This window comes from Melopsittacus undulatus, chromosome 16 (assembly GCF_012275295.1).
Source record: "Melopsittacus undulatus isolate bMelUnd1 chromosome 16, bMelUnd1.mat.Z, whole genome shotgun sequence".
Classification (NCBI taxonomy): Eukaryota; Metazoa; Chordata; class Aves; order Psittaciformes; family Psittaculidae; genus Melopsittacus; species Melopsittacus undulatus.
Genome location: NC_047542.1, coordinates 1,692,726 through 1,718,444, shown reverse-complemented (window position 1 = coordinate 1,718,444; position 25,719 = coordinate 1,692,726). Strand labels below are relative to the sequence as shown.

The following is a 25,719-nucleotide window of genomic DNA, read 5'->3' as shown; positions in this document are numbered from 1 at the left end:
TGGCAATGGTGTCCCCACCTATGCAAACACCACGAGAGCAAGAAGCAGGCCCTGTGGCAAACTCCCTGGTAGGTCCTGTGGGTATTGGTGTTCCCATTCCACCTGGAGGAACTGGAATCAGTAGCTCACACAGTTACTCAGGTGCCTGGAGATGCAAAGCGCAGCCTCGATGGATCATCAGGGCTGCCTCGCTTGGCTGGGTACCACCTCCAGCGTTCGGGACCAGCCAGGTCCATCCCTCCCAAGAAACCTGTCTGGGTGCTTCTTTGCATTCACAGCACCCAGATTTGCTGGGAAATCGCCCTCCCCTGCAGCTCCCAGTGGTCCTGTGCTCCATTCCCATGTGAGACATGGGAAGAGCTCCCCCATGGCACTGGGCTGCGGGAGAGAACCTCCCTCCTGGTGCACAAAAGGCTCTTGGCAGAGGTGTTTTAGAGCCTTCTGCTCCCCACAAGATAACAGTGGCCCTGTGCCGAGCTGGGTTCTGAGCCTTTGGCCATTTGGAGCCTGCTGAGGGGCACCAAATGCTGATTTGATGTGCACTGGGATCTGAGCAGCCTCGTGAAGGTGCAACCGAGCCTGAGATGGTGCCTGGCTGGGTGAGATGAGGCCGTCTGAAAGGGACGGACGACGCTGCCCCATCCCCTGCTCCTCCCTGGTGGCCTTGGCCACAGCGGGGACCCCCAACCTCTGCCACTGTCCGATGGACCCACAGGTCCCGGCAGCCCTGGGGACACCACCACCGGTTCTGTCTCATCTCTGTCTTCCTCCTGCTTTCTCTTGCGCCTTTCTCCCCTCGCCTTCCCCTCCCTCTCCTGCTCTTTGTAGCTGCCCGACAGTCTCACTTCCCCCTCCAGCCCTTCCCTTTGATCCTAGGAAAGAAGCAATTGATCCTCCTTATCTTATTGTGGTAGAGACATTCCCAGCACTGCCCTTAATTAAATTCCTCTTCTTTTTCCTCCTTAAAGCCTCCCTTTTCCCCAGCCCCAGACAAGTATTTATTTTCTAATGTGCAATTAGGTTATGAGATTGGCCACGAGCAGCCGGATCCATGGGGATCAACATGGAATTCAGGGGTAACCTTGAGGCTTTCCCCTCCCTGTGGAGCTGAGATGGGGGCTGACGGGTTCATAGGAGCTTGAGGGGCTGCCCCATGGGTGTACGGGTCTCAGAGGCCGGCAGGAGCGAGTAGCAGAGGACAGCGTGGCTCCAGCACAGCACCCACAGACACTGCCCTTCCTCAAGCCCAGTGTCACCAAGAGCGGCTCATGTGCCTTTGGTGGCTGCAGAGGGATGCTCTGGTCTACCCGTGCCAACCTGCCCGTCCCTGCCTGTCCCTGCCTGTCCCTGCCTGTCCCTGCCTGTCCCCAGCCTCACAGGGAAAGCTTCTCCCTTGTCTCCAGCCTGAACTCCCCCTGCTCCAGTCGGAGCCCATCACCCCTCGTCCCACCACTGATGCAGTCCCTGCCGGCACCCAGGGGAGCCCCAGCGCCCCGGAGCTGCCGCCGGCTCTGCCTCTGCTCCAGACGCGCTGCTCCCGGGGGCAGGAGCGTTTCTCATGCAGAGCAGTCGAAATTCCCCCGGAGACAGCGCAGGAATGCGAAGCATTTTATCCCCGTACCAGCTCTTTCTTTAGCGGGCCTGAGCTTGGCCGGGGGGGAGGGAATGCCTGGGTCCGGCCGGCTTTCCCATTGATGAGTGCCAACATCCCCCCCTTTCCTCCTCCTCCTTGGGACACCCCCGCCCCGCACTGCATTCCACGGGGTGCCGGGGTGAGGGTCTCCATGCCAGGGCTTGCAGAGGGGTGTGAACCAGGGCTGAGGCAATGCCAGGAGCACCCCAAAGAGGAGGTGAGCACCTCTGGGTGCCTGCATGGGAGAGCAGCCTTCAGCTCTTGGTGCTCCTCTCCTTGGGCATCAAGGATGCTGCAAGGGTGTTTTGGGAGATCCACCAGCAGAACAGAGATCACATACTGAATCCAGAATAAATCACTGCCTCACTCATCTCAGATAAGTGCAATTACCCCTTAGACACCAACCCCATCCATCATTGGCACTGCTTCCAGGCTCACTGTGGTGTCAGACCATCACACAGGCGAGGCAGGGGAACAGGGCGACCCCTTACCCCGGGCACCCCAGGGTGCAGGAACCCTCCAGCCTGTCTTTGACTTCCCCAGTTGAGCTCCCACCTTATCCCCCTGGCGTGCAGCGGGCACCAGGCTCTGCAGGCATCCGTGGGATGCAGCTCACAGTGGATACACGCTGGGAAGGGGTGCCTGAGCCATGGGGTGATGTGGGTCCCAATGGCACCAGGGCCGTGTGCCCCACAGCCACCAGCACTGCCTGGGTCCCCACTGGCGCTGTCCCTCTGCCTTAGCCGCTCTCAATAGAGAGCCCAGCTGCAGCTATTACATAAAGTGCAATTAGCAGCGAGGGCGAGGGAGGCCTCAATGGCATTAAGGAATTCCTCCCGGGCTGACGTCAAAGCCTCCCCTCTCCTCCGGCCACCGGCACAAAGGGGCACGTTATGAGCCCCCGCTGGGAGAACGCGAGTCCTCAGGGAGCCCCATGCGGGAATTGTCCCTGTCACCGGCAGCTCCCTCCTCCCCTGCACATGGGAAGGTGCCATCAGGCCCCGTGTGCCAGCTGCTGGCCCGGGAGATGGGCACTCGGCTGCACAGGGAGCGGGAGGATTGGACTGCATTGGGATGCATTGGGATGCATTGGGAATGTTGCTCCTGGTGGGATGGCACAACCCAGCCCATAGGCACTGCTGCTGCCCAGGGCAAGATGGAGTGGAAGTGGAAGTGGAGACCTGTCCAGGCAGCTGGGAAGAGGTGCGGGCAGGCACCAGAGGTCCCGATATTCCCGTGGGGATCCCATGTGACCCAGCAGGAGCTGCTCCAGCACCGAGGCCTCCTCCAACCCCATCCGCCAAAGAGGTCCCAGGGGCTGTGGGTACCAGGACACGAGCATCTTGGCGTGAACACCCCGAAGTACCACAGGCCCCTTTGCTGATGGGACAAGGGGAGGTGTCGGGGTCCATGTCCTGTGCTCCCACCCTGCGCTTTGCAGGGGATGCAGTGATTGCGGGTCCCAGGCATCCCCTGCAGACCCCCGGGCAGGGGGACGGGGCTGCTGCGGGCAGGGAAGGGTTAAAGCCCTAATTGAGGTGAGTGACCCGCCCTGCCCCATGCGGCATTTAGGGAGGATGCTCCCGAGCAGCTCCGGAGCTGCTGTTCGTCCTGTTCCTGTTCCCGTTCCTGGTGGAGGCCGGGGGCCCCCCCGCGGCCGAGGGCCCGCAGCGCCCCGGTCCCTGCTCGCTCGGTCCCTGCTCGCTCGATAAGACCGGTAGCAAAGAGGCTTTTCCCCGTCCTCTTCATCCCTTCGGGGTCTGGGCTCGGGCAGAACGCAGGGAGCTGGGTTTAGGGAGCTCAGGCTCGGAGATGTGACTGCTCACGGCTTTGTTCCCACACATACTCAATGGTGTAAAGAGGCCGGGGCAATCCCAAGCACAGCTTCAGGCTGGGTGGAGCAGGGCTGCGGAGCAGGACTCGGCCGTGATGCTCAGTGAGAAGCTCCCCATGACCTGGCTTGAGCCCAGAACCCTCCCGTGTGCTGGGTGCACCCCCAGAGCATGAGCATCAGCTCAAAGAGGGGATTCTGCCCCTCTGCTGTGCTCTGGGGAGACCCCCCCTGCAGCCCTGATCCAGCTCTGGGGCAGCAGCACAAGAGGGACCTGGAGCTGTTGGAGTGAGTGCAGAGGAGGCCATGGAGCTGCTGTGAGGGCTGGAGCAGCTCTGCTCTGGAGCCAGGCTGAGAGAGCTGGGCTGGAACGTGAGGATGGGGCAGGTTCCCCAAGCCCAGTGCAGCTCTGAGCAAACCCATTTGGAACAAACGCAGTTCACAGGTAATGACCAGAAAGGATGTGCCCTGGGTGCCACCTGCAGCGATGCACCAGCTTCAGGGAGCCTCCACAGAGGTCTGTATTGTCCCTGCTTGGTCCTGGGAGCGTGGAGGAGGTGGGAGATGTGCACCTTCCCCTCCACACACTGGAACTGCCTCTGCCCCTCCTGTGGGACCTCAGAGGACCCCATGCGCTGAGCACTGGGCTGTGAAGTGCCACCAAAGAGGTTAAGGGCTAAATTCTCAGCTAAGGCAAACTGGCTCTAAAGTCAGTGGAGTGGCACCATTTGTCCCAGAGGAGGCTGTGACTCTGCATATTTATATATATATTTATATATATGTGTGTGTATAGATATATTACATAAATATATATGTATGAAATCATCTCTGCCCATCGGAGCCAGCATGCTGGGCTCTGGCACAGGGCCGCAGGGGCTGCCAAGGCGGCTGCTCGCCTCCTCCTGCTCCCCCAGCTTCGGTTCACAAATGGGAACAGTCTTGGGTTAAATGGGAGCTCACACACACACACACAGAGGACGCGGTGCAGGGGCTGCGGGATGCAAGTCGAGGGTCCCTGAAGAGATCAGATCAGCTGCAGCCAAAGGAAGGGGAAATAAATAACAGAGGGGGAAGCAGTGGAGGGGATTTCGCTTGTGCCAGAGCCCACTCCAGCATCGGGTCCCCTGTGTCTGCCCAGGCCCCTGTGGGCACACAGGGACAGTGTCACAGCCCTGCTCTGTGCTGCCTGCGCTGTGCTGGGGTTGGGAGAGGCTGCGTTCGCCTTGAACCCGTGTTCTCCTTCAGCACCTGCTTTGCTTTCGCTCTTGCTCTATCCCAGGACCGAGATTTTGCTGGCTTGGTTGTCAAGGATGAAAGGGAAACTCCAGCCTTAGCCAACCCCATGCTTCTCTCTGCAGAAAGTCTGCATGGAGCTGGGTTTGGTCCAGCTCAACCCTTCCCACCACAGAAAACCTCAGCAGACCTCCCCACAGACCTTCAGAACACAATTACACTTAGAAAACACCCCCAAAACCCTAGAAAAACCCTGCACCCCATAAATAACCAGTTTCTTCCAAAACTCCTCTTCATTCCCTATCCCACCCTCCTTAAACATCCCAGGAGACAAACAGATCCCAGCTTCAACACACTCTGAGTGCTCACTGCTGGCTGCAGCGAGGATGGAGAGATGGGAAAGCAACAGAACTGAGTGTGTGAAGAAGCAACCTGAAGGCTTTGGACCATGGTCCCCCCAGCCCTCTCCTCTGCAGGAAATGGAAAGCCCCCCGGGGCTGCAGCCGCCCGGCTGTGGATCAGCTGGGGAGCAGGACGTGCTCCAGGAAGTAGCTGATGGAGTCCCAGTGCTTCCAGAGGAAGAAGAGGAAGAGGACGAGCAGGGCGGTGCTGAGGATGCGCATGCGGGTCTTCATGAGCGGGGTGATGAAGTTTGCGATGGTGGAGACGAAGACGAGCAGCACGGCCATCAGGGCCAGGATCACGTTGATGAACTTGCCCAGCAGCGCCCGGGCATTGGCGTTCTCCACCCCTTCCAGCTGCACCACTTGCTGCTGCTGCTGCTGCAGCTCCAGCTTGGTCACCCGCGTCAGGCAGGACTCCACTGCCTCCTGCCAGGGACAGCGCGTCAGAGGATGGACCTCATCTGCCCACCCTCCATCCCAGCCCAGGGCTCTCCCTCACCCATGGATGGAGGTGCAGAGGGCTCTGAACCACCGCGCTCCCCTACCTGGATGTCCCGTGCCCTCTCGTAGGACTGGTAGGCCACCTTCTCCTCCATGCTGGCCAGCTCCTGCTTCAGGTTGGTCATTTCATTCTGGTGCAGCTCGGTGAGGTCGTTGAGCTGCTCCTCCAGGCGCTCATACCTGCACACAGGGGGTGGAGGGGCACTGGGGCAGGCAGGTCTCCCCATAGAGAACCTCCTGCCCCTGGCACTGGGGAGCCCCTCTGGACCCACCTCACTCCTGGTTGTAGCTGGTTATGGTGGCCAAAGGGATGGGTCTGGCTGGAAGGAGGGCAGTGGGGGTGGCAGCTCCCCATATTGCTGCCTTAGCCAGACAAGCCCTGTGGCTCTCAAAGAGTCATGAAATGGTTTGGATTGGAAGGGACCTTAAAGCTCCTCCAGTTCCACAGGGACCCCTTCCACTGGAGCAGCTGCTCCAAGCCCCTGTGTCCAACCTGGGTGATGCACTTCCACCCTGGCACCCCCCATCCCTACCTGTACCGCTCCTCCTGCAAGCACTGCGTCATGTAGGTGTAATCCCGTTGCAGCTGCGCCTTGAGGTCCTCCATGGAGTCCTCCAGATGCGACTGGCTGTCCTTGATCTCCCGCAGCTCCTCCAGGATGGTGTCGAAGTTATTGTGGTGGCTGTCCAGCGTGTTGCACTTGGGGCTCCCCAGCCCCCCGGCTCCTGCCCCGGAGTTGCTGCCTCCAGCCGAGCCAGAGGTGGCACTGGAGCACTCATCATCACTGCCGTACTTGGGGCTGGAGACCAGCGTGGCACTGCCGCTGAGCGCGCGCGAGGCCTCCTCTGGGTGCCCATCATCCAACGTGTCCTTCAGGTGTGCGATGTTGTCTGCGCTGCCGAACTTGTTCCGGATGAGGCTGGCGAACTCCCGCGGCTTGGAGACCACGGCGCTGTGCGTGGCCTGCGACAGCCCCGAGAGCCCCCCCTTGACGCCTTCCACCACACCACCGCTGAAGCCGCTGATGCTGGAGCGAACGTTGGCACCCACGTCCTTGAGACCCTGGTGCATGTCCCGGAAAACATCCTTGGGCTGCCGGGAAGGGCCGTTCTGCTCGATCTCCTTCAGCTTCTTGTGGTAGTGCTCCAGCTTCTTGTGGAGCTGCGCGATGGTCTGAGCCGACTTCTGGTTCTTCTTCTCAAAGACCTGCTTGATGCGGGACGCCTGCTGCTTGTCCGCGTTGTTGGCCAGCTTCAGGTACTCGGCCACGTTGTCATCCCGGGCCTCCTGCTCGATCTTGATCTGCTCCGTGATCTTGAGGATCTTCTGGTGCAGGTGCTCGATGGCAGCTTTGGTCCTGTGCGGGTCGGGGGTGCCCTCGGGGACGTCCAGGCAGATGGTGCCATCGGTGTCACCGTGCCCGGTGGCTGAGGGCAGGCTCAGTGCGGTCACATCCCCCTTGTCCAGCTGTGGGTGAAGAGAGAGGAGGAGGATGCTCAGAGGAGAGAGGTAACGCCCTGGGGAGAGGGTAGGAGGGAAATGGGAGGCAGGAGAGCAGTTGACCAGAGCCATGGCTGCATCACCAGCAGGGCATGGAGGGGATTCTCCCCATCTGCTGCGCTCTGGGGTGTCTGGGGTGCACCCCCCCTGCAGTCCGGTGTCAAATCTCCACCAAACCAGTGGAGAGCGCAGGAACTGAGCAACCTGGAGGGATTTTAGTCTCTGCATGCAGAAGGGGAACTGCCCCGGCCCATTTGGAGCGGTAAATCCCTGAATCTTCCCAGTTCCTGGGGTTCCCATGCAAATCTCAGTGGTTGTATAAATGGCTCCTGGCATCTAATTAAGAGCTGCTTGAGAGCTAAATACTGTTGGCAGAATTGAATAATGTCTAATTTCCACCACACTTTCCCCGAATGACCCTTTAATAGGGATAATGCTGCGAGATCATTGCTTAGGAGTGTGTTATCACCAGGAAATGCCTTGTGCAGGAGGGAGGAATGTTCTCAAGATGCTGCCTAGGAACACTCCGGTCTGCAGCAGGTCCTGCACGGGGCTGGGAACAGGAGGAACAAACACTGATGTTTCCTTGCTTCTCCTCCTTCCCTGGTGCTGCTGTCCTGCTGGGAGCCCGCGGGCTTCATGCCAGGGTCTCAGCATGGAGACAGAGGATTTTGCTTGGGTTTCTTATCAAAGGGCAGAAATTAGAAGCAGGAAACAGACTTTTTTTTGCCCAGATCTGCAATTCTTTGTGCAGGGACAAACCAGACAGAAGGAGAAGGCAGCCCCAGAGATGCTGAAAGGGGAAAGGCCAACAGGGGCACTGATGGGGAGAAGTTGCTCAAGCTTTGTTTCCAAAGAGGGCAAAGATTTGGGAATCACCCAAACCTTTGCCCCTGCAAAGCTGATCTCTGGGGTTTATTCACTGGAGCATATTTGGGAGGGTAGGAGGGGTGAGGACTGGCATGGATCCAATGCTGCTGACCCATGCTGACAGGCCTGGGGTGAAACCTTCACCTGAGCCCCACTGAAAGCTCTGCTTGCCCTCAGACACACCATGGGAAAGCCCCATCGGGTTATTGCTTTGAAAGCAACCCCCCAAAAGAGACAATACCGATCTGTGCAGCATTACCAGCCCCTGCCTGCTAAATCCCAGCAAGCCTCAATGACTGTGCAGTGGATTTAGCAGGGGGATTAATAGAAAGCACACTTTCCCTACATGCAGAAAACCTGCTGCTTCGGCACAGTGAAATGAAAGGGCTGCTTCCTAGTGCTTGTTTTCCAGGCAGGAGAGCAGGGGCTGATGTGGGATGCGGGAGGAATGCAGGACGCAGGGAGAGAAATCGTTCTTATCAACAGAATTCAACCCAGGAAAGCTGAGGTATGCGAAAGGCTCAAGCTTAAGGAGCTGAGCAAACAGGACCTGGAGGGCCATGGCTGGGCACAGTTATGCAAGGCTGCTTTCTTTGATGGAGCAAAGCCTGGTGGCAGGTGAGGAGCTCAGGGCCCAGGTTGTGGCTGTGGGGTCCCTGCACACCCAGGGCTGGAAGGGATTGAAATCCATTGCTAACAAATTGCACAATAATTGCAGAGTTCAGCAGGACGCTCCCTCATGCCCTGAACTCTTCCAGCTTCCATCCCCTTCAGCCTACTGGGAAGCGCAGTGGATGAGCTAATACCATGGCTCTGGCTCCATACCCACCCTGAGCAAGGAGTGTGACCATGGTTCCACGCTGAAGTACAACATGGGGATTAAAGCTGCCCCAAGCACCATGAGCACCTTCAAGCATGGAGAGCACAATTCCCACCGAGCTGCCAGGGAATGCTGGGCACACCCGGGAGCTGCTGCTCTGAGCTTGCCCCTCTTCCTCAGAGCACTTTATGGGCACAGTGTGGGACAAGATCCACCCCACGGGTTGATGACTGCAAACCAAAGCCAACGTGGCAGGGGCCCTGGGTGTCCCCACGTGCATTCACAGCCGGAGCAGAGCTCTCGTTCCCCCCCGACCGCGTTACCCATCCCAGGGGTTGAATATAGAAGCAGGAGCCCTGATTCACACTTCCCACCCTCCTCAAGCCTGCAGCAGGGACCCGAGCAGGCAGCCCTGCGTGCTGCCCTGCCAGCCCCGCATGGACACAACAGGCCGGCAGCAGCTGCCTCTGCTCATTCACCAGCTTGGGAATGCTTTTCCTTACATAATAGAGGCAGGAACGTGAAGGGTCTCAGCTCGCCGCGGAGCCCCCCCCCTGCGCCGGCACAGACGGTACCGGTGGGTTTCATTCACCGAGCGCCAGCAGCAGAGGTAGGTAAAGCCCCCGCGGTTCTCCCTGCCCGTCCCCATCCTCCCCACCGCAAGCGGCTCCAGCACCTACCTCCATCGCCGGCAGCGCTCGGGTCCCCCAGGGTTACTCGGTGTGGGCAGCTCGGCCGTGTCCCCGCTGCGTCCCGGCGCCGGGCAGTGATGCACGGGCAGCGCCGGCTGCCATGGCCGGGGCACAGCGGCAGCTCCGGCAGCAGTGTTTGGGGGTAGCAGCGAGGGGGGAAGAGGAAACCCCCGGAGCAGCCCCCGTGTCCCCGAGCGCGCCGGGCTGGAGCCGATGGCTGCGGTGGGATCGCCGAGCCGGGAATCGCGCCAGCGCTGTTTACAGCTCCCAGCGCCGGAGCTGTCAGAGCTGTAACGCACCCCCCCGTTCCTGTGCGGGGCATTCACACGCCTCCAGCCCCATCCGCTGCCTGTGCCCTGACGCAGGGGGTCGGGACCGGCGCTTCTCTTCTGCTGTGTCACGTACCAGGGCACGGAGCTCGGGAGAGGCAGAGAGCACAGCCCCGGCGGGACCGACACAGGACAAATGCAGTGGTCAAGCAGGGACTGGGAAGCCTGAGGAAGGTAAAAGCCGCTTGTGCCAGGACCTGGTGGGGTCTTGGCCAACACCATGCAGTGGGATGGACCCGGATCCAGCCCACTCACACCATGGAGAGTGATGGGGAAGGCTGCACGGAGCATATGGGAGAACACGCGATGCCCAGGGAACAAACACATCCAGCCGGCTGAGCAGACACAAGTGCTGGAGATGTTAAATGGGACAGCCAAAAAGCAAGCAGTGAGCTCTGGGTTTGCAGGAGCTGGTGGCAGTTTTGAGTCGCCCTCCAGGCACCGCATTATTGCTGGGGCCAGTGGAGCTGGTGAGGGGCTAAAGCAAGATTCCTGGGTGGGAAAGGAGATCCAGAGCTGTGGATCTGAGCCCAAACCAATGGGGTTGCACAGAGCAGGGTGATGTGGCCACTGCTTGCAAGTGATGTGGCCAAGCCTGGATATGAGCGATGGAGGGAAGCAGAATTCAACCCCCAGACTTACACTGTGCCACACCAAAGCCCTCAGTGCACAGAGCCAGTGCTGGGGCTGTTTGAAACAGCCAGAGATCAGGGCACCAGCACAGCTCCAGACCAGGGGCTACACGAGGAAGGGTCATTTGCGGCTCTGGTTTGAGCTGTTTCTCATTGAAACCCCAACCAAACGATGAGACAACAGCAGCTTAGGAAGCATTTCCAGGCACACAGTGAATTGTGCAGGCCGGACCGATGAGCTGATCGTGACCTAGATGCATGTTTAATGGGGAAGACTGTGCTGCTCCCACCGCTGAGCCAAGCCCAGAACCACTCAGCCTCCTGCTTCCCATCACCTCTCGGTCTGCCCCTACATCCATCCATGCCCTGAGAGGGGAACCTGCTGCCTTGGAGGCTCGGTGCCATGCTGCACCTCTGAGTGATGGTGCTCAGCATTGCCTGTGATGGAGCTGGCCCTGCCACCCAAATCACCCTGCCCTGGCAGGGATGGATTGGGAAGGTTTGGTTCCACAGCTCCACAAAAGCACCATCCCTTTGGTCCCTTCTTATTCTGTGAATGGAGCTTCCCTGAACCTCACCACAGCCACCAAACACCCTTGCGATGCCAGCAGAGCTTCCGGGTGGGAATGCTTCCCTTGCTGGGCTCTGACAGCTCTGGAACAGGGGCTGCCTGCACTGCTCAGATAACCTCAGTGATGTGACAGGAGGAAACCAGCGCAGCAGCAGCCTCGCTGGGGCTGCTCGGAGCCAGGAAGGCATTTCCTTGGATCACCTTTAGCCCTCCCAACCTGTGCTTGCAGCCCTGGACACAAGGAGCAGGGAGGAGGCAGAGCTGGAGCAGGCTCTCATGGACCGATCCGTGATGTGAAGCTGCCAAAGCAGAGTTCAACACCAGGAGCTAAAACCCTTGGATGCCTTTAGCCCAGGCTCTGGATGCTGTGGCCCCAGCTTCCTGCACAGGGTGTCCTCAGCCATGCCTGGCAGGGGTTTGGATGACAGTGTTTGGGCGCAAGGGACAGGCTGCACCAAGCACTGTGTTTCTCAGTCTGTCCTCTCAGGAGGACAGGATCTTGGAGGCAAAAGCCTCCCATCCCCATCTGTGTGAGCAACCTTTGCGCATGCAGTGCTGAGCCCCGTTCCTGTACGCTCGCCCATCAGCAGCAGCTATGGTACCATCTGTACCCGAAGCACAGAGAAGAGCAGATTCCCCAAGGAAGTCCCAGCTGCCAGGAGCAGGAACCAGCTGTGCCTACCATGTGGTGCTCAGCCTGAAGAGGGAAGGATCAGAAGGAGCAGGGATCGTCCTGGAGCCACAGGGACACTGCAGACAGGCTGGAGTTTGCAGCCTGGCCAAGCCCAGGCCATGGATGCCTGTGGGCAGGTTACTGAGGGACATCATCTTTGGGTCTCTCATAGCATCACATCTTGTTTTAGCTCAGGAGCCAGAGGTCACTTCCCATCACTGTTGGCAGGGTGGGAAAAGTCCCCAGCTGCACAAGGCACTCTGGAAAACACCCTCTGCTTCCCAGCTCCCCCTTTTGGGGCTGTCCCAAAGCCCATCTGCTTCCCTCACAGCCTTTTGCGGCTGCCAGGCACAGCCCTGATTCCTGATAAAGGACTTGATAAATGTCAGGATGTTTGGGATGAGGCTTTGTTATTCCTCTTCCCCAGCACAAAGGGAGGTTTAGGAGCAGCCAGTAACTGCAGAAGCAAGAATGGTGCCTGTTGATGCCCCAGCAAAGCAGCGATGCAGCATCTTCCCTCCCTTTCACATGCAGAAACCCTGCTGGGATGGCAAAGAAAATCTCTGGATGGCCACAAAATCACAGCACATTTGGTGTGTGCTGGTGCTGGGAGGTGCAGAATCCAACCCTGAACACCTACAGAGCCCTGGTCAGAGCATCTCAACCACGAGATGGATCACCTGGTGATGCCACATAACACACAGAGCAAATGGTAGGCTTGGGCTTTGCCTTTACAGGGTGGCAGCTGCAGATGGGCTTAGCATGGAGAAGCAAGGAGGAATTCCTGCTGAGCTGCACTAGAGTGCTCTCAGCCAGGCTGGGAAAGCTGCATATGGATTAGTGGGAGCCAGCACACTGCTCCTGAGCCTCACGTTCCTGAGTGCATTTGGTGTCCAAAGCAAGTGGCTTCTTGGCCAAGATCTCAACCCTTGCAAGTGCTGCATAGAGCCCAGCAGCAGCCAGACCATCACCTGCAGCTCCTCCCCCCATATCCCTGGGCATCCTGAGTCCTTGCCTTGCCTAAGGAGCAGGAAGGAGAGCAGAGGGAATACTCACAAAGACACCCAGCAGCGAATTTAGCAGCAATATCCTTTTGCCGGGGCAGGGCTCGGGAGGATGCAGCTCTGCCATGAGGATGCCCTGGTCACTCCTGCACAGCACCTGGCCGCTGCTCCGGGAGGCAGCCGCATCCTCTCCCTCTGCCATGGCTGCGGTGAAGGGGCTGAGGATCGCACGGGGACTGCTTGCAGGAGGCAGCCAAGAACAAGCAGCACAGGCTGGCGAGCAGGGAGGGAGCCGGGAACAGGCTGGGTGCCACAGGGGCCGGTCCTGCTCCTCCACAGTGCGCTGGGAGAACAGCACCGCCAAGCGCTGCCTGCCTGGGCTGAGCTGGGATGGTGCCACAGTCCCATGGGGCTCTTGGGGCAGCAGGAGGGGAGCACATCCAGATGGGCAGATCCCGGGATCCATCCCTTGGGCTTAGGGAGTTCCTGGCTGTGCCCACCCCTACCCAGTGTTCCCTCATCTAACACCGCATCCTCCAGGCTGGGGACTGTTCCTTGTGCTTGCAGGTCACCGGGAGGGACACCTCTGCAGGGAGGGCTCAAGGACCATCCCTCACAGCTGAGGCTGCTCACGGCCCTTGGAGCCTGTGGACAAACCCCCATTGCTGTACAGGTAATGGCACTGCCCTTTCTCTTGCTGGGGACAGCACTGGGACCACCAGCAGCACCACCAGCCCCTGCTGGGGCTGGGTTCTGACTCCTCTGTCAGGTGTTTGGGAGGCTTTCCGGCAGGTTTTGTGTGCTTGAGGGAGAAGCAGGGAGAGGCAGAGCGAGGAGGGGCGAGGAGAGGAGAGGAGAGCAGTCACAAGGCAGGACCCTGCTTTGCTCATCCTGACTCAGGAGCTAAATCCTGCTCTCAGTGATAACCCTGGGGTGGCAGGGGATGGGCAGAGCAGAACACAGCAAAGTCACGGGCACTCACTCCTCAGTCCTGCCCTACCCACCTTGTCCATCCACGCTGACCCCCACCTGCCTGCTCCGTCTAAATCACCCAGGACAGGCGGCATTCCCAGTGCCTGCCTGCCATGGAGCGGGAGCTGCTGGTGGGCTGGAAACAACAGCCATATGTCAACGAAGGCTGAGGAACACGCTGTCTTTTGCTAGGGGGTGAATCAGTACGAGAGCCTGATATTCTTCTTCAGCTGAATTAATTAAGCAGCAATCTCGGGTATCTTTGTCTTCACAGCTATTATCTGCTTTTCCCAAAGTGCTCCTCAACGCATCATCCCAACAGGAGCGAGGGAATGAGTTCCCACCACCACCCTTCACTCACGCTCTCATTCCCCTGTGACACGTGGGGAGGTGGAGAGGTGGGAGCTGACCTGGACACGATGCTCTCACACCTCCAGATCCGCGATGCAGCCAAGGTCAGTCCTGCCCCCCCCAAAACCCTTGGGCACTTGTAGGGATGCTCCTGACTCATCCCCTTGGGATGCTGCTGAGGGGATGTGGGGCTAGAGGGCTGCAAGCAGCACAGCATTACCACCACCATTCCCTCTATTCAGGCTTGCAGTCACCACTGGCCTGTTTTAGCTCCTTCCCCTGGGATTTTAACACCAGAACTCCCCTGGAGTTTGGGTGGGATGGGAGGATGCATGTTGCTTCTGTCAGCAAATCCTCCTGAAGAGATGCAAGGGACTTCCCCAAACACATGGAAGTGTTGGTTCTGGTTCCCAGCTGGGGAAACTGAGGCAGGGAGTGAGGGAAAACCATTGCTGCGAGTCTCCTGCATGGGTTAATGGTAACCAAAAGCAGTGAGACTTGAAGGTCCCGTGTCCCTTCAGCTGTGCCAGCGCCTCGGGGTGCTCATCACCTCCAGAAAGCAGACTGCCTGTGACCCGTTCTGGGTAACCAGAGCTGTAGGAGGTGACAAACCACTTCCCTGCCCTGAAACCGATTGGATGCTGGTGGAGCCAGAGGGAGCAAGGATGAGCTGGACACCTGTAGCCAGAAAGGAAAGGCCTGGGCAAGGGAGATGAGCTCTGCCTGGTGGCCCTGAGCTGTCCCATGGCCTCTCAGCCACTGATGGCCACAGCCACCCGGGATGATGCTCAGGGACTGCGGGTTTCTTGCTGCTGACTCTAATCCGCCTCACCCTGATATAGCCACTGACCCGCTAGGCAGCTATATTTAGCAGGATGAATCCTGCCCTGTGGCAGCAGAGCAGTGGGTATGGGGCCATAAGAACAGGTCCAGGACCCTTGGACCACCTCCTGCAGGCAGGGGTGTGGATGGGGGAGATGGGAGCAGGGAGATGGGGCACTCAGGCCATGAGCTCTGCTCACAGCCTCGCAGCAGCCAGACCTGCCCGTGAGCCCAAAGCAGAGACGTGACATGAACCCCCTCTAGTGCCCCCATTCCTCCTCTGTCTCACGGGTCGAGGGGGGGCCCGGGGGTGCAGCGGCAGCTGGTGCTGTCACTCGTGAGGGACACCGAGGGCAGAGGGGCAGGGGCCAGGTCCGCCCCCTCGCATCCCTGGGTTGCTGCTCGGCGGAGCTGAGAACCTCCCCCTCGTGCCCGGTGTGAGCGGATCCCGCTGGGGAGCAGCCGGCCCGGACGGGGCGGGCGCAGCGCTCACCGCTGCGGTAACGCTGCCCTCTAACGGCCGCCGCCGGGTCCGCTCCAGCCCGGCCCCACGGGCTCCATTGAGGGGGGCTCGGAGGGACCCCCCCAGGCTCGCCCCATTGCGGGTCTCACCTGCGCGTGGACCATGGCGCAGTCCCCGCAGGCCTCCGTGCAGCTCCCGGGCAGCACCAGGCACAGGACCCCGCGGCCGCCCCGCTCCAGCTCCGGCCGCCCCGGCGGGGATGGGGGGGTCCGCCCCGGGGGGCTCTGCCCCGCCAGCCCCGGTGCTCAGGGGACGCCCCAGAGCCGCCTGCGTGCGGCTCCAGCTCGGCGCTGCCGGGTCACCAGGAGCAGATTAGTGAGGTAAGGGGAGAGCTCTGGGCGCGCTCCCATCACCACGCGCGCTCCCTGCCCCAGCCGTTCCCGCACGCCAGCGCGTCCTCGTGTGACCCATCCGCACCGCCGTGCGCTCCCTCGGATGCACCAGCACCAGCGTACACCCCATATGTGCCACCCTGCTTGGGCTGAGCCATGCACGATGGGACGCACAGGAGAGTGGATGCTGGGAGTCCCCTGGTACCCGCAGCGCTGGAGAAGCCTCAGCCTGGGCCACATTCCCACCCGCCTCCTCCAGCCACCCCATCTGCTCCCCAGCAGCTGCCTCTTGGGGGGACTTAAGGGGGAAGAACCTGCCTGGCCTCAGCAAGGCAGAGGGTGGCCCAGTGCCGGTGAGGAACAGAGCAGTGAAGGTAGGGAAGGGAAAGCTGCAAGAAGCCAATTACAAACTAAAAGGCAATAGGAATCAGTAGCTGCTCAAAAAGCACTTGCTGAGGCTGAGCGATCCCACACGGGATTAACCCAGTGTGTGCTCAGGCCCTTATGCAATGGGTGGAGGAAAGCAGCGTGGCATTTCTGGGGGGAAACGGGGTGCAAACTCAGTGCTGGGGTCTGACCGAGCAGAGCCACGTGTGCTCAAGCCTGGCAGCACCATCCAGCCCCAAGGAAGAGGGCAGAAGGATGGGTTTCCCTAGGGCTACAGGAAAATAATACAGCCTGACAATATCACCCAGCTCTTGTTTCTCTAAATAGGTTATTTTTCCACTGCCTCACAAAGGCCCCAGTATCGCCTCTCTCCTTATTACTCTTTGTGTCATATGCAGTTAATTATTCATCCCCTTTGTGCTGCCCTGGGAGCGGACGCGGATCCAGGAGCTTCTGTCCCGGTGCAAGCTGCTTTAGCTCACATCAGCCATAACCCCAGGGACTCAGAGGGACCCACCTCCTTGCGAGGCCAATGCCACAGGCCAGAGGGATGGAATTTTGGCTGCTGGTACCCAAATTGCCAACCCGGATGGCTCCTGGCCCTGCTGAAGTGCCTGATCTGAGTGCTGTGTGACAATGGGCAGAAGCGGGGACTGCCACCAGGGTGTCCTGGTTTGACATGGTAAAGGGGAATAGAGGGACCTGGGCAGCAAAGCCACTGATTATAATGATGTGTTTATCCTCTAGGACCAGATTCCCACATCCTGGCAGTGGCCCTGTCCCCATATGGCTGAGCAGAGGAGCAGCACTGGCATCATCTGCGAGCTCTGAGTGTCAGCTGCAGCACTGAACCCCCCGAGCGAAAACAGAAAAGAAAAGGATGTTTGATCCTCTTTCCATTAGCTCAGAGGGCAGCAGGAGGCTCCAGGTCAGATTTCCCCCTCGGTGCCAAGGAGAGACAAGTGGCTGGGGAAGGAGAACATTTGGGAAGCATCACCCACAGTCCCTGCGCCCGCTGGGTCCCACTGCTTGGGGGCAGCACAAGGACCTCATCCCCCTGCTGCTACCTAGCCCCATAAGCTCTGCCACCCTAGTGCTCAGCTACTCCTGTAACAGCCACCCAGCCAAGACCCTCGATGGGTGCCAGGGCCTGCCTGGCCACCTCCCACCCCAAGCCCTACAGCTCTGCCAATTCACTGCTGTGGTTTTAGGTAAATTAAGAAAAACAAAGGAAAACAAGGGCTGGATGGGAGCACCCCCTTCTCTGCCAGCGCTGCATGAGGTTGCTTTAAAACCCACTTTGGACAGGACCCATTTGCAGCCGCTTGGCCAAACCCTTGCAGACACCCAGTGCTGGGCTGCCTGGGCTCCCCTCCAGCCCTGTGCTGGGGTCCAGCTGGGCACAGAGCTCCTGACAGATCCCTTCCTCTCTCCCACTCTGGGAATCGGAGCTGGGATGTCCCTGCCTTCACTTCTCTGCAAGAAGAGCGTCAGCTCCAGCAGCTCCAGGACCCAGCCAGGGGCTGCCACTGTTGTCATTGCACACCCAGGGCCACCAGTGCTGCCCCAGGGACCATCTCCTCCCGACAGCATCTTGGGGTGCTCCGCACCCCGTCCTGCCACAGCCCCCAGCGCGTGCTCATGCCCCCACGGTACCTTATCGGCCAGGCACTCGGTGTCTTCGGTGAGCAGGTAGACAGCCCCGCTCTCGGCCAGCAGGATGGCAGTGTCGGTGGTGGAGGAGGACCTGGGCCGCCCCTGGTGCTGATGCAGGATGGCCGTGAGGCTGCTGTCCTGGGGGGCCTTGCGGAGGAGATGGGGGCTCCCCTTCTGCGGCTCCAAGGAGCCGCTCTTGGCGCGCCGGCTGCCGCTGTGCAGGCTGGTGCCGCGCTTGATGGAGGGGCGCGAGCGGATCTGCTGCAGCACCCGGTTGAAGGCGGTGGGCCGTGCTGGGAGGTCGTGCAGGGACACGGCATAGGACACGCGGTGCATCTCGGGGGACCTCTCCTTCTCGTCGGGGGAGTCGTGGTCGGATGCGGCGCAGTGCGGCGGCACAGCATCCTGCGAGCTCTGCTGCTCCCGCTCCCGCGAGCGCCGGCGGCTGTGGAACAGGTGCTTCAGGCCATGGCCGAACATGGACCCTTCGGAGAGCTGCTGGATTTTCTGCGGGAGAGGAGGGGAAACAGCCCCGGTCACTGCCGGGAAGGGACAGCATCGCCCTGCTCAGCACCCACGGCTTGGGTGGATGAGGCCTGCCCCAGCACCGAACCAGAACGCAAAGCTCATGGGCTCAAAGAGCTTCTGGAGGGCTCTGGTGACCCCACAGCAGCCCAAAGAGACCTGGGGAAGGGAACACGATGCTGCTTGAGCACTCCACTGGATACCCATGGAGAAGCATTAAGCATTAGTGGCCACTCAATGGCACACGGGGCTGAGCATGGTGGCTCGGGACGTCTCAAACTATGCAGCTCCAATGGCATTCCCCAGGCTGGAGCAGCAGCTACCCCGAAACGCAGCAAGAGCGGCAAAAAGATCCTTGAGAGCAATGGAAGTTACTCCCAGCCTCGGAGCCTTGGCCACAGTGCCAGGAGCCAGCCTGGAGCGGGAAGGATCAGGAAGCGCTTTTCCCTGGAGGATTTCCCATGGCTCCTGAGCACAGCATGGACTGGGCTGGCCTCGCTTATGGAGGTGAAACCGCCCCAAATGCGGTCCCTGCTGGGCAGCGCTAGTGTCCAGGGCACACTGCTCCCCCAGGGTTTCCTGTCCCACAGGGCTCAGGCTCGTTTTCCCACCCGGCTTTCCTCGGGACAGCTCCTGGGAAGCGGTCTGGCTGCAGCCGGGTCATGCAATATGGATGTGGAACGGATCCTGCTCACATTACAGCCAGGTCACTCGGAGCAGTTTCCCCGCAGTCACTGGAATGCCCAGATTTGCATCCCCAAGAGATCCTGGCCGGGTGCCCTCTGCAGTCCCTTGTGCTGGGGATGGCAACTTCCAGCACTTGCAAAGGATGGATCCCGGATCCCAGGTCTATGGCAGCTGACAGGCAGCAATTAAATGATCCTGGGACAATGGAAGCCTCTCTCCTTCCAAAGCAGCTACCAGGAACCCAGCACTTCCCAAGGCACAAGTCTGCCCTGCTGCCCTGCCTGGGGTTTGGAGGGAAGCCGAGAACGCTGCCTCTGAGGACGCCAGTCCTGACCCTGCTGACGTTCAGGGGCAGCTCAGCACTGATTTACTGCTCCCGGGACTCCCCCTGAGGATGCTGGTTCCTGGAACCGCAGCACCGCATTTACTGGTGGTTGAAAACCAGTGTGAAATGGGCACAGGACTGGGAGCTACTTGGCAAAGCAGGGATGTTTGAGACATGACCTCCAGGAGCTGCAGACCAGGGAGGATTTTGTGGCCATAACGGACTCCTCAAAATCCTGGGCACAGAATCATGGAATCAAAGCATGGTTTGTGGTGGAAGGGACCTTAAAGCTCATCCAGTTCCATGGGCAGGGACCCCTTCCACTGGAGCAACTGCTCCAAGCCCCTGTGTCCAACCTGGCCTTGAGCACTGCCAGGGATGGGGCAGCCACAGCTTCTCTGGGCACCCTCATAGTAAAGAATGAAAGCCAAGAGTTCCAGATCCATAAGGGCCTAATCCTCATCACACCTGTAGTATTGGCAAGGAATCAGCAACCAGATCCTGTGTCACTAAACATTTTAATCCTCCTGTTATCCATGCCCAGTGAAAATTCCTGACCTTTTGCTTTTTCCTAGGAAATATATAATAAATCGACGGTGCTGAAGTGCTACTTTGGGAAATAGTGATTTAAATTTTATTCTATTTATAGAGTCTCTATGGAAACGGAGGCAGCATTAGGTAGGTAATAAATATAAACCCACAGATTTCTCCCATCAAGGGGATGCACAGTTAGCCCTTAGAAGGTCTCCACGAAAAGAAATGATCAACTTCCTTCCTTGAGTGTAACCAGAACGAAGGGGAAGCCAATAATAAAGGAAATAAAGGAGAGGAGTTCTCCCTCCTCAGATGGGTTCTGGGCCCATCTGATAGAAATTCACCTCTTCAAAGAAGCCCCTCAGGTCCTTTCCAAGTGGTAATGAAAGAGCCTTTCATGGGCTCTGCAGGTGAGACTCCCAGTGGGATGGGAAGGGATCTGCACAGGGGAAAAGGGGAGGGAAGCAGAAAGAGGAATCCCAGCATCGCTGCTCTGGGCTTGAACCCCTTGTCAAGCTCAAGGCTTTCCTGCATTAAAGAGGCGTTGGGAATGGTCACCACAAACAAGTGTTACTGCAGAGCATTTGCTGATGGAAAACCTCTCTTTTCTCACATTACTCCAGGGTTCTTATTGCACTTCCAAAGCAGTGGCATTTTTCTGGCACGAAACCACTCGTGGCTCAGAGCAGAGCATCTACACAGGCTATTTTGGAACAGGCATTGCTTAATAACTGATGCAGGGGATACAGAGACTCATTTCTCAGTACAGACAGCTGTAAACCACTAAGACTGATACAGAGATAGCTTTACTCCTGTTGTCTTTTCTTTTACTGCAGCCAGGGTCTCCCACTCAGCAGCAGGGATTGTTTCCATAGACTTCAAAGGAGCAGCTCCTGCTTCATATCCCAGGTAAGTGGATCAGTTCTTGAGACAAACCAAGCCTGGCCAAGAGCTGAAAAGCACCCGTTTTAACCCAACCCAACAATACCTTGCAGGCAAACGGTGGCTGTTTGGTCTGGGACACTGCTCTTTGGCAATGTCTGGTAGGAGACATTACCAAATGCTCATGGTACTGCCCGTGCCCACTCTGCAGGGATGTGCATCCTTCCTTCCCTCCAGGGCCGGCATTCCTGCTGCTGCCAAACAGCCACACAGCCTGAAACCTCCCAGTTCCTCACTAACTTCCAGCTCTGCCCCGACATCCAAACCTCTTACTCAGCTTTCAGACACACACACAGAGGATCTGGTTGCCACGACCTTATGGCACTGCCACACGCTGCCAAATCCTGCTTAATTACCATTGTGATTCATTATTCATAGCCATGGCCCGCCCAGAGGCTTCAGCCAAGGCTCTGCAGCCCTTTAAAGATATTGCACAGATGCAGTGGAAGACTATCTCACCCCATCCCACCCCACCCCATCCCATCCCATCCCATCCTATCCTATCTTGCCTTATCTCACCCTATCCTATCCTATCCCGAGCCCTCCTGCCACTTTCTCTAGCGGATCCTCCTGTGGGTCCTGGGCAGGGGTGTCCCCATGGGTGTCCCGCAGCCCCTCACAGCGCATCCCGCTCCTCCCGCTGCCACAAACACCAAGGAAAACGTATGGATGCTCTAAAATGGAAACCTGAGCACTCCCCCACACACGCTTCTCCTCCCAGGGCCAGGATGAGAGAACAACCATGTGACAAACATTAGTCACGTTGTGGAACACTACCCAAACGCTGTAGTGCCACGCAGCTCCCCAGCCGCTCCAGAGCAACATCTGCAGGGCCAGCAACAACTGCCCAGATGTGGCTGTGGCCATGGGGACACTGCAGACCCCTGCGAGCTCCCTGCCTCGGGTGGCATTTCCAGGGTGAGATCTTTGCTACCAGATTCCAGAGGAGCCAGATGTGCTCCTGGGGGGAATAACAGCGAGCGGCAGCCCACGGCTGCTTCTCCCACACTGTCACCTCTGCATCTCCGAACTGATTGCTGGGATGCTGTGTGCTGAAAGGCAGTGGGAAGCAGGGATGGGGACCCTGGGGGGATGGCACTGTGGGCAGGTGGGCATGGAGCATCCCACTCCAACGTGAGTGTGTGCCTGCAGGGACACAGCACACAGCACATCCCGGCCTCATCTCTTGCCCACTGCTGCGCCTGCCACAACCCCAGGGGGGACCTGATGTCCCTCTGGATGCACCCCAACAGGAGGATGGGATCCAGGGGTCCTGGTGTGCAGCTCCACACTGTGAGAGTGGGAACGTGCTGGGGTCCCTGCCAGCAGCCCCAGTGCTTTGGATGAGTGATGCCCCTGGAGATGATGGATGCGTCTGCTCCAGGGACTGCACTGCTCCTGCTCAAGCTGCTTGACAACAGCAGCTCCATCCCTCTCACCGCAGGGAGCCGGCTCACCTTGGCCGTGTCCTTTCCACACCAAAATATGCCTGGATGTGCATGGGATTAACTAGAAATGTACCTGAGGGCTTAGAACAGGGACCTTTATGGAGAGGAGTCCTCACATCCTCCCTGCAGCCTGCACAGGCACCAGCATGGGGGGGTCTGTGAACTGCATCAGAGGGTCCTCAAACCCAGCCCCTTGTAGTGAAAGGATTAAACTAGCTGGGTTTGAGCTGCTATGAGGCAATAGGAGGTCAGTGCTTCACTCCATCCCAACCCCATATGTGCTGGGCACTGAACATCCCATGGTGGGACCACCCCTTGTCTTTCATCCCCCTCCTCCCCAGCAGAGGTTCCCCAGCTCCAAGAAGCCCAGGGGAAGTTTTATGTCCATGGATGCAGGGCTGGGATCAGGCCCAGTGAAAAGCCAGTGCCCCCGGACTCCTGCTGTTCTTGGCTTTCAGGTTCAAAGGAGGAAAAGGTGGGAGTCGTGAAGACCAAGAAGTGAAACTGGAGATGGAAACGATGCCAGGCTTCAACTTTCAACCCTCAGCTCCTTTGGGAAAACAGAAAGAGCCAGGGAAAACAGAAAGAGGTGCGTGGAAGTGGGAGTGGGACCAAGAGGTGAACACCGTGGTGGTGGGACACTGTGGGGACCCCATCAGCTGCGAGAGGCTGGATGTCTCCTTTCACAGTGCTTTGTATGGCTCCAGTCACTGCGCTGCCGAGCACAGAGATCCCCACCACCTGATGTGTTTGTGAGCAGGGCTGTGTCATGCATCCGCTCTGCTCCATGCCACAGCTCCTTCCTCTCCCCCCTAATGGAACCCTTGCTCTTGGCAAAGGAGCTGGAGCCAGGGCTGAGGAACAGGAGCTGCTGTGGATGTGCCGGGGTCAGGGGATGGAGACAGCACAAGGCAGGCTGCTGTCTCCAAGGCTGCCAGCTCAAATCCATCTTCAGCTGGCAGCAAACAACAGCTTACATCTGGTGTTTGCTCCCCATCCACAGGGAGATGGATCTCGGTATGTGACACCAGGCACCAGCAGGAGAACAGCAACTAGTCTGAACCCACCCCATGGTGGGCAGGTCCAGAGAGGGGTTGGGGCAGGAAATCCTTAAGGTTCTATTAACGATGCCACCAATTGTAGCAACAGGAGGTAGAGGCTGAGTCTGTGGTGGCTGTGGCAGGGCCAGGCAGCACGCCCGGCCCCGCTGCGGCACCTGTGGGCAGCACCAAGGTGCCATTCCTCATGTGTCCTGCCTGGCACAGCAAGTCTGAGGCTTCCATCCATGAGGGCAATTAATTGCTGAGCTACAAATGCGTTAAAGGTGAACAGCACAAAGCAAACCTGCATTAGGGCATCAATAAAATCAATGGGTGTTTGGCCACTGCTCTCGCTGTGAGCTGGACCGGGCTGCAGACCAGGCTGAGCATCAGCTCCCAGCTGGATGCGCAGCCAAGGAATGCTTGGCTCCGTGGCCATCCCCTTTGGAAGCTGCAGCTCCTTTCGCCCCATGCTCCCACCCTGTTCTGATTCAGGCCCAGATGGGATGGAGAGAAGCTGGGGGTGATGCGGATGCAAAGCACCACCCCGGTCAAGCAAAGCTGAGCCTCCTCAAGGTAAGGGTGTCCTGCTCCACCAAGCCTTGAGCAGCATATTCCCATGGATGTGCCTTCCCCTGGCACCAGGCTCTTACCCTCTGGCTGTTTTTAGGGCAGCTGTAACATCACGTCAGCAAAGCCAAAACAGCCTCAGGAGCAGGAGCTGCTCCTCGGACATCGAGGGGAAGGTACCACATGTCCTGCAACCAACCATGGGGCTTCCTGCGCTTAAAGCAGCCGAGTTCTCCTACGGGAGCACGGCTTTTCCTTCCTGGCTGCCCTGCTGGAAGGGATGCAGGCAGGCACGGCAGCAGCCTGGCAGTGCTGCCTCTGCTTCCCTGACCTTGACCATGCCGGTGAGGCCTTCTAGGCCAAGCAGCAGGCTGGGGTGCCCCATGACAAGAGTCTCCATCCGGGATGCCAGGATGAGTTTTGTCCAGGTCTCTCTGAAACCCAGCACCTCCATTACCACCACGGTGTGACCACCACACCACCTTTGACAGCGCTGCCATGAGCAGCCCCTGGAAACACCAAAGTTACAAGCAGGGAATCCATCTCTGCAACATCAAACCCCACCACATCCACACCAATGGGACCCTGTTGAACAGCCGGGGCTCAGAGCTGCTCCGTTTTCCAACCCATGGCATATTTCTGCCTGATTTCCCATGGGATGGCCCTGTCCTGCCCCCCTGCATCCCTGCTGCCGTGACCCGGTCCCTTCCCTCCCGCAGCGCTGCAGTGCCGCGGTGTAACTTGTTTTCCTCATGAACCGGACACAGCCCGAAGGCACCGGGAGGAGCAGCCTCGGGGCCATTCACACACTGTCACTACCCGGCTGCCGCAGCACTGATCCCATCGCTCCCGAGCATCTCCCCCGTACTCAGCACTGGGGTGACTCTGGCTGTTCTCCACCTGGCTCTGCACACCCCAGGAGCATTCCCACCCCCGGGGAGCATTCCCCACCTGGGAGCATCCCAAAGTGGGACCACTTCATCCCAGAAGCATCCCCATTTCAGGAGCATCCTCGTTCTGGGACCATCCTCATTCTAGGACCATCCCCATCCCAGGAGCATCCTCATCCTGGGACCACCTCCATCCTGGGAGCACCCTCACCCCAGGAGCATCCTCATGCTGGGACCATTCTCATTCTAGGACCATCCCCCTCCCACACCCTCCAAGGTCACACCTGTAGCAGAGCACGGACCAGGCTTTGGGGATGCTGCCACCCACCAACGCGTCCATCCCACCGGGACCCCCACCGCCCGACTCCTGACCCCAAGGACTCCTCACCCCTCCGCTGACCCGGGGGGTGCCCGCCCCGCCGCCAGCCCACGGGTCCCCGGTGCTCACCTTCAGGTCGGGGGGCTTGGTGCGCGGCGGGGGGGCCGCGGCCGCCTCGGGGGCCGCCGCTTCCCCGGGCTTGGGCTCCATGGCGGCAGGGCCGGGCGGCTCCTCCTCGGGCTGCCGCAGCTCGTCCGAGCGGCACCGCTTCATGGCGGCGCCCGAGCCCCCGGGGGAGCCCGACGGCGGCGGCGCCCCCCGCGCCCCCCCCGCCGCGCCCGCGCTCTGCCCCCCCCCCCCCGCCGTGCCCGGGCCGGGCGGCGGCTCCGCGCCCGCCGGCACCGGCATCGCCGCCGCCGCCGCCGCCGGGGCTTGAGTGGCGGCTGCGCTGGCCAATGGCGAGGGGCGAGGGGCGGGGCCGGCGGCGGTGATTGGCTCAGCGGAGCTGGCGCGCCCGCCGAGCCGGGCCGGCAGCTGGGGCACGGGGCGAGCCGCTGGGGCTGTGTGCCCCTCCGATGCGGGTGCTCATTAATATTCATTGTTTATTAATTGCTTCGAGCTGTAATTAACGAGGAAACCTTTTCTGAGCCCCGCCCCCGGGAGCTCCGCAAGACTACAACTCCCAGCGTGCTCCGCGCGCCG

The 25,719-nt window shown here is 59.4% G+C and overlaps 1 protein-coding gene across 2 annotated transcripts; it reads right to left on the bottom strand.

Annotated features, from left to right (window-relative positions):
- Positions 1-4,222: 4,222 nt before the first annotated feature.
- On the bottom strand, positions 4,223-25,253 carry TMCC2 (transmembrane and coiled-coil domain family 2). 2 transcript variants are annotated; one of them, XM_034069722.1, is made up of 5 exons: positions 25,147-25,253; positions 17,738-18,244; positions 6,136-7,070; positions 5,647-5,782; positions 4,223-5,527 (listed from the first exon to the last, which is right to left on the bottom strand). In XM_034069722.1, exons 1-5 carry the CDS (start codon positions 25,225-25,227, stop codon positions 5,216-5,218), a joined length of 1,971 nt encoding a protein of 656 aa, XP_033925613.1. In that variant the 5' UTR covers positions 25,228-25,253; the 3' UTR covers positions 4,223-5,215. The 2 variants fall into 2 exon arrangements, with proteins under 2 accessions (XP_033925613.1, XP_005140925.1); XM_005140868.3 differs by lacking the exons at positions 17,738-18,244; positions 25,147-25,253 and adding an exon at positions 9,474-15,007.
- Positions 25,254-25,719: the final 466 nt, after the last annotated feature.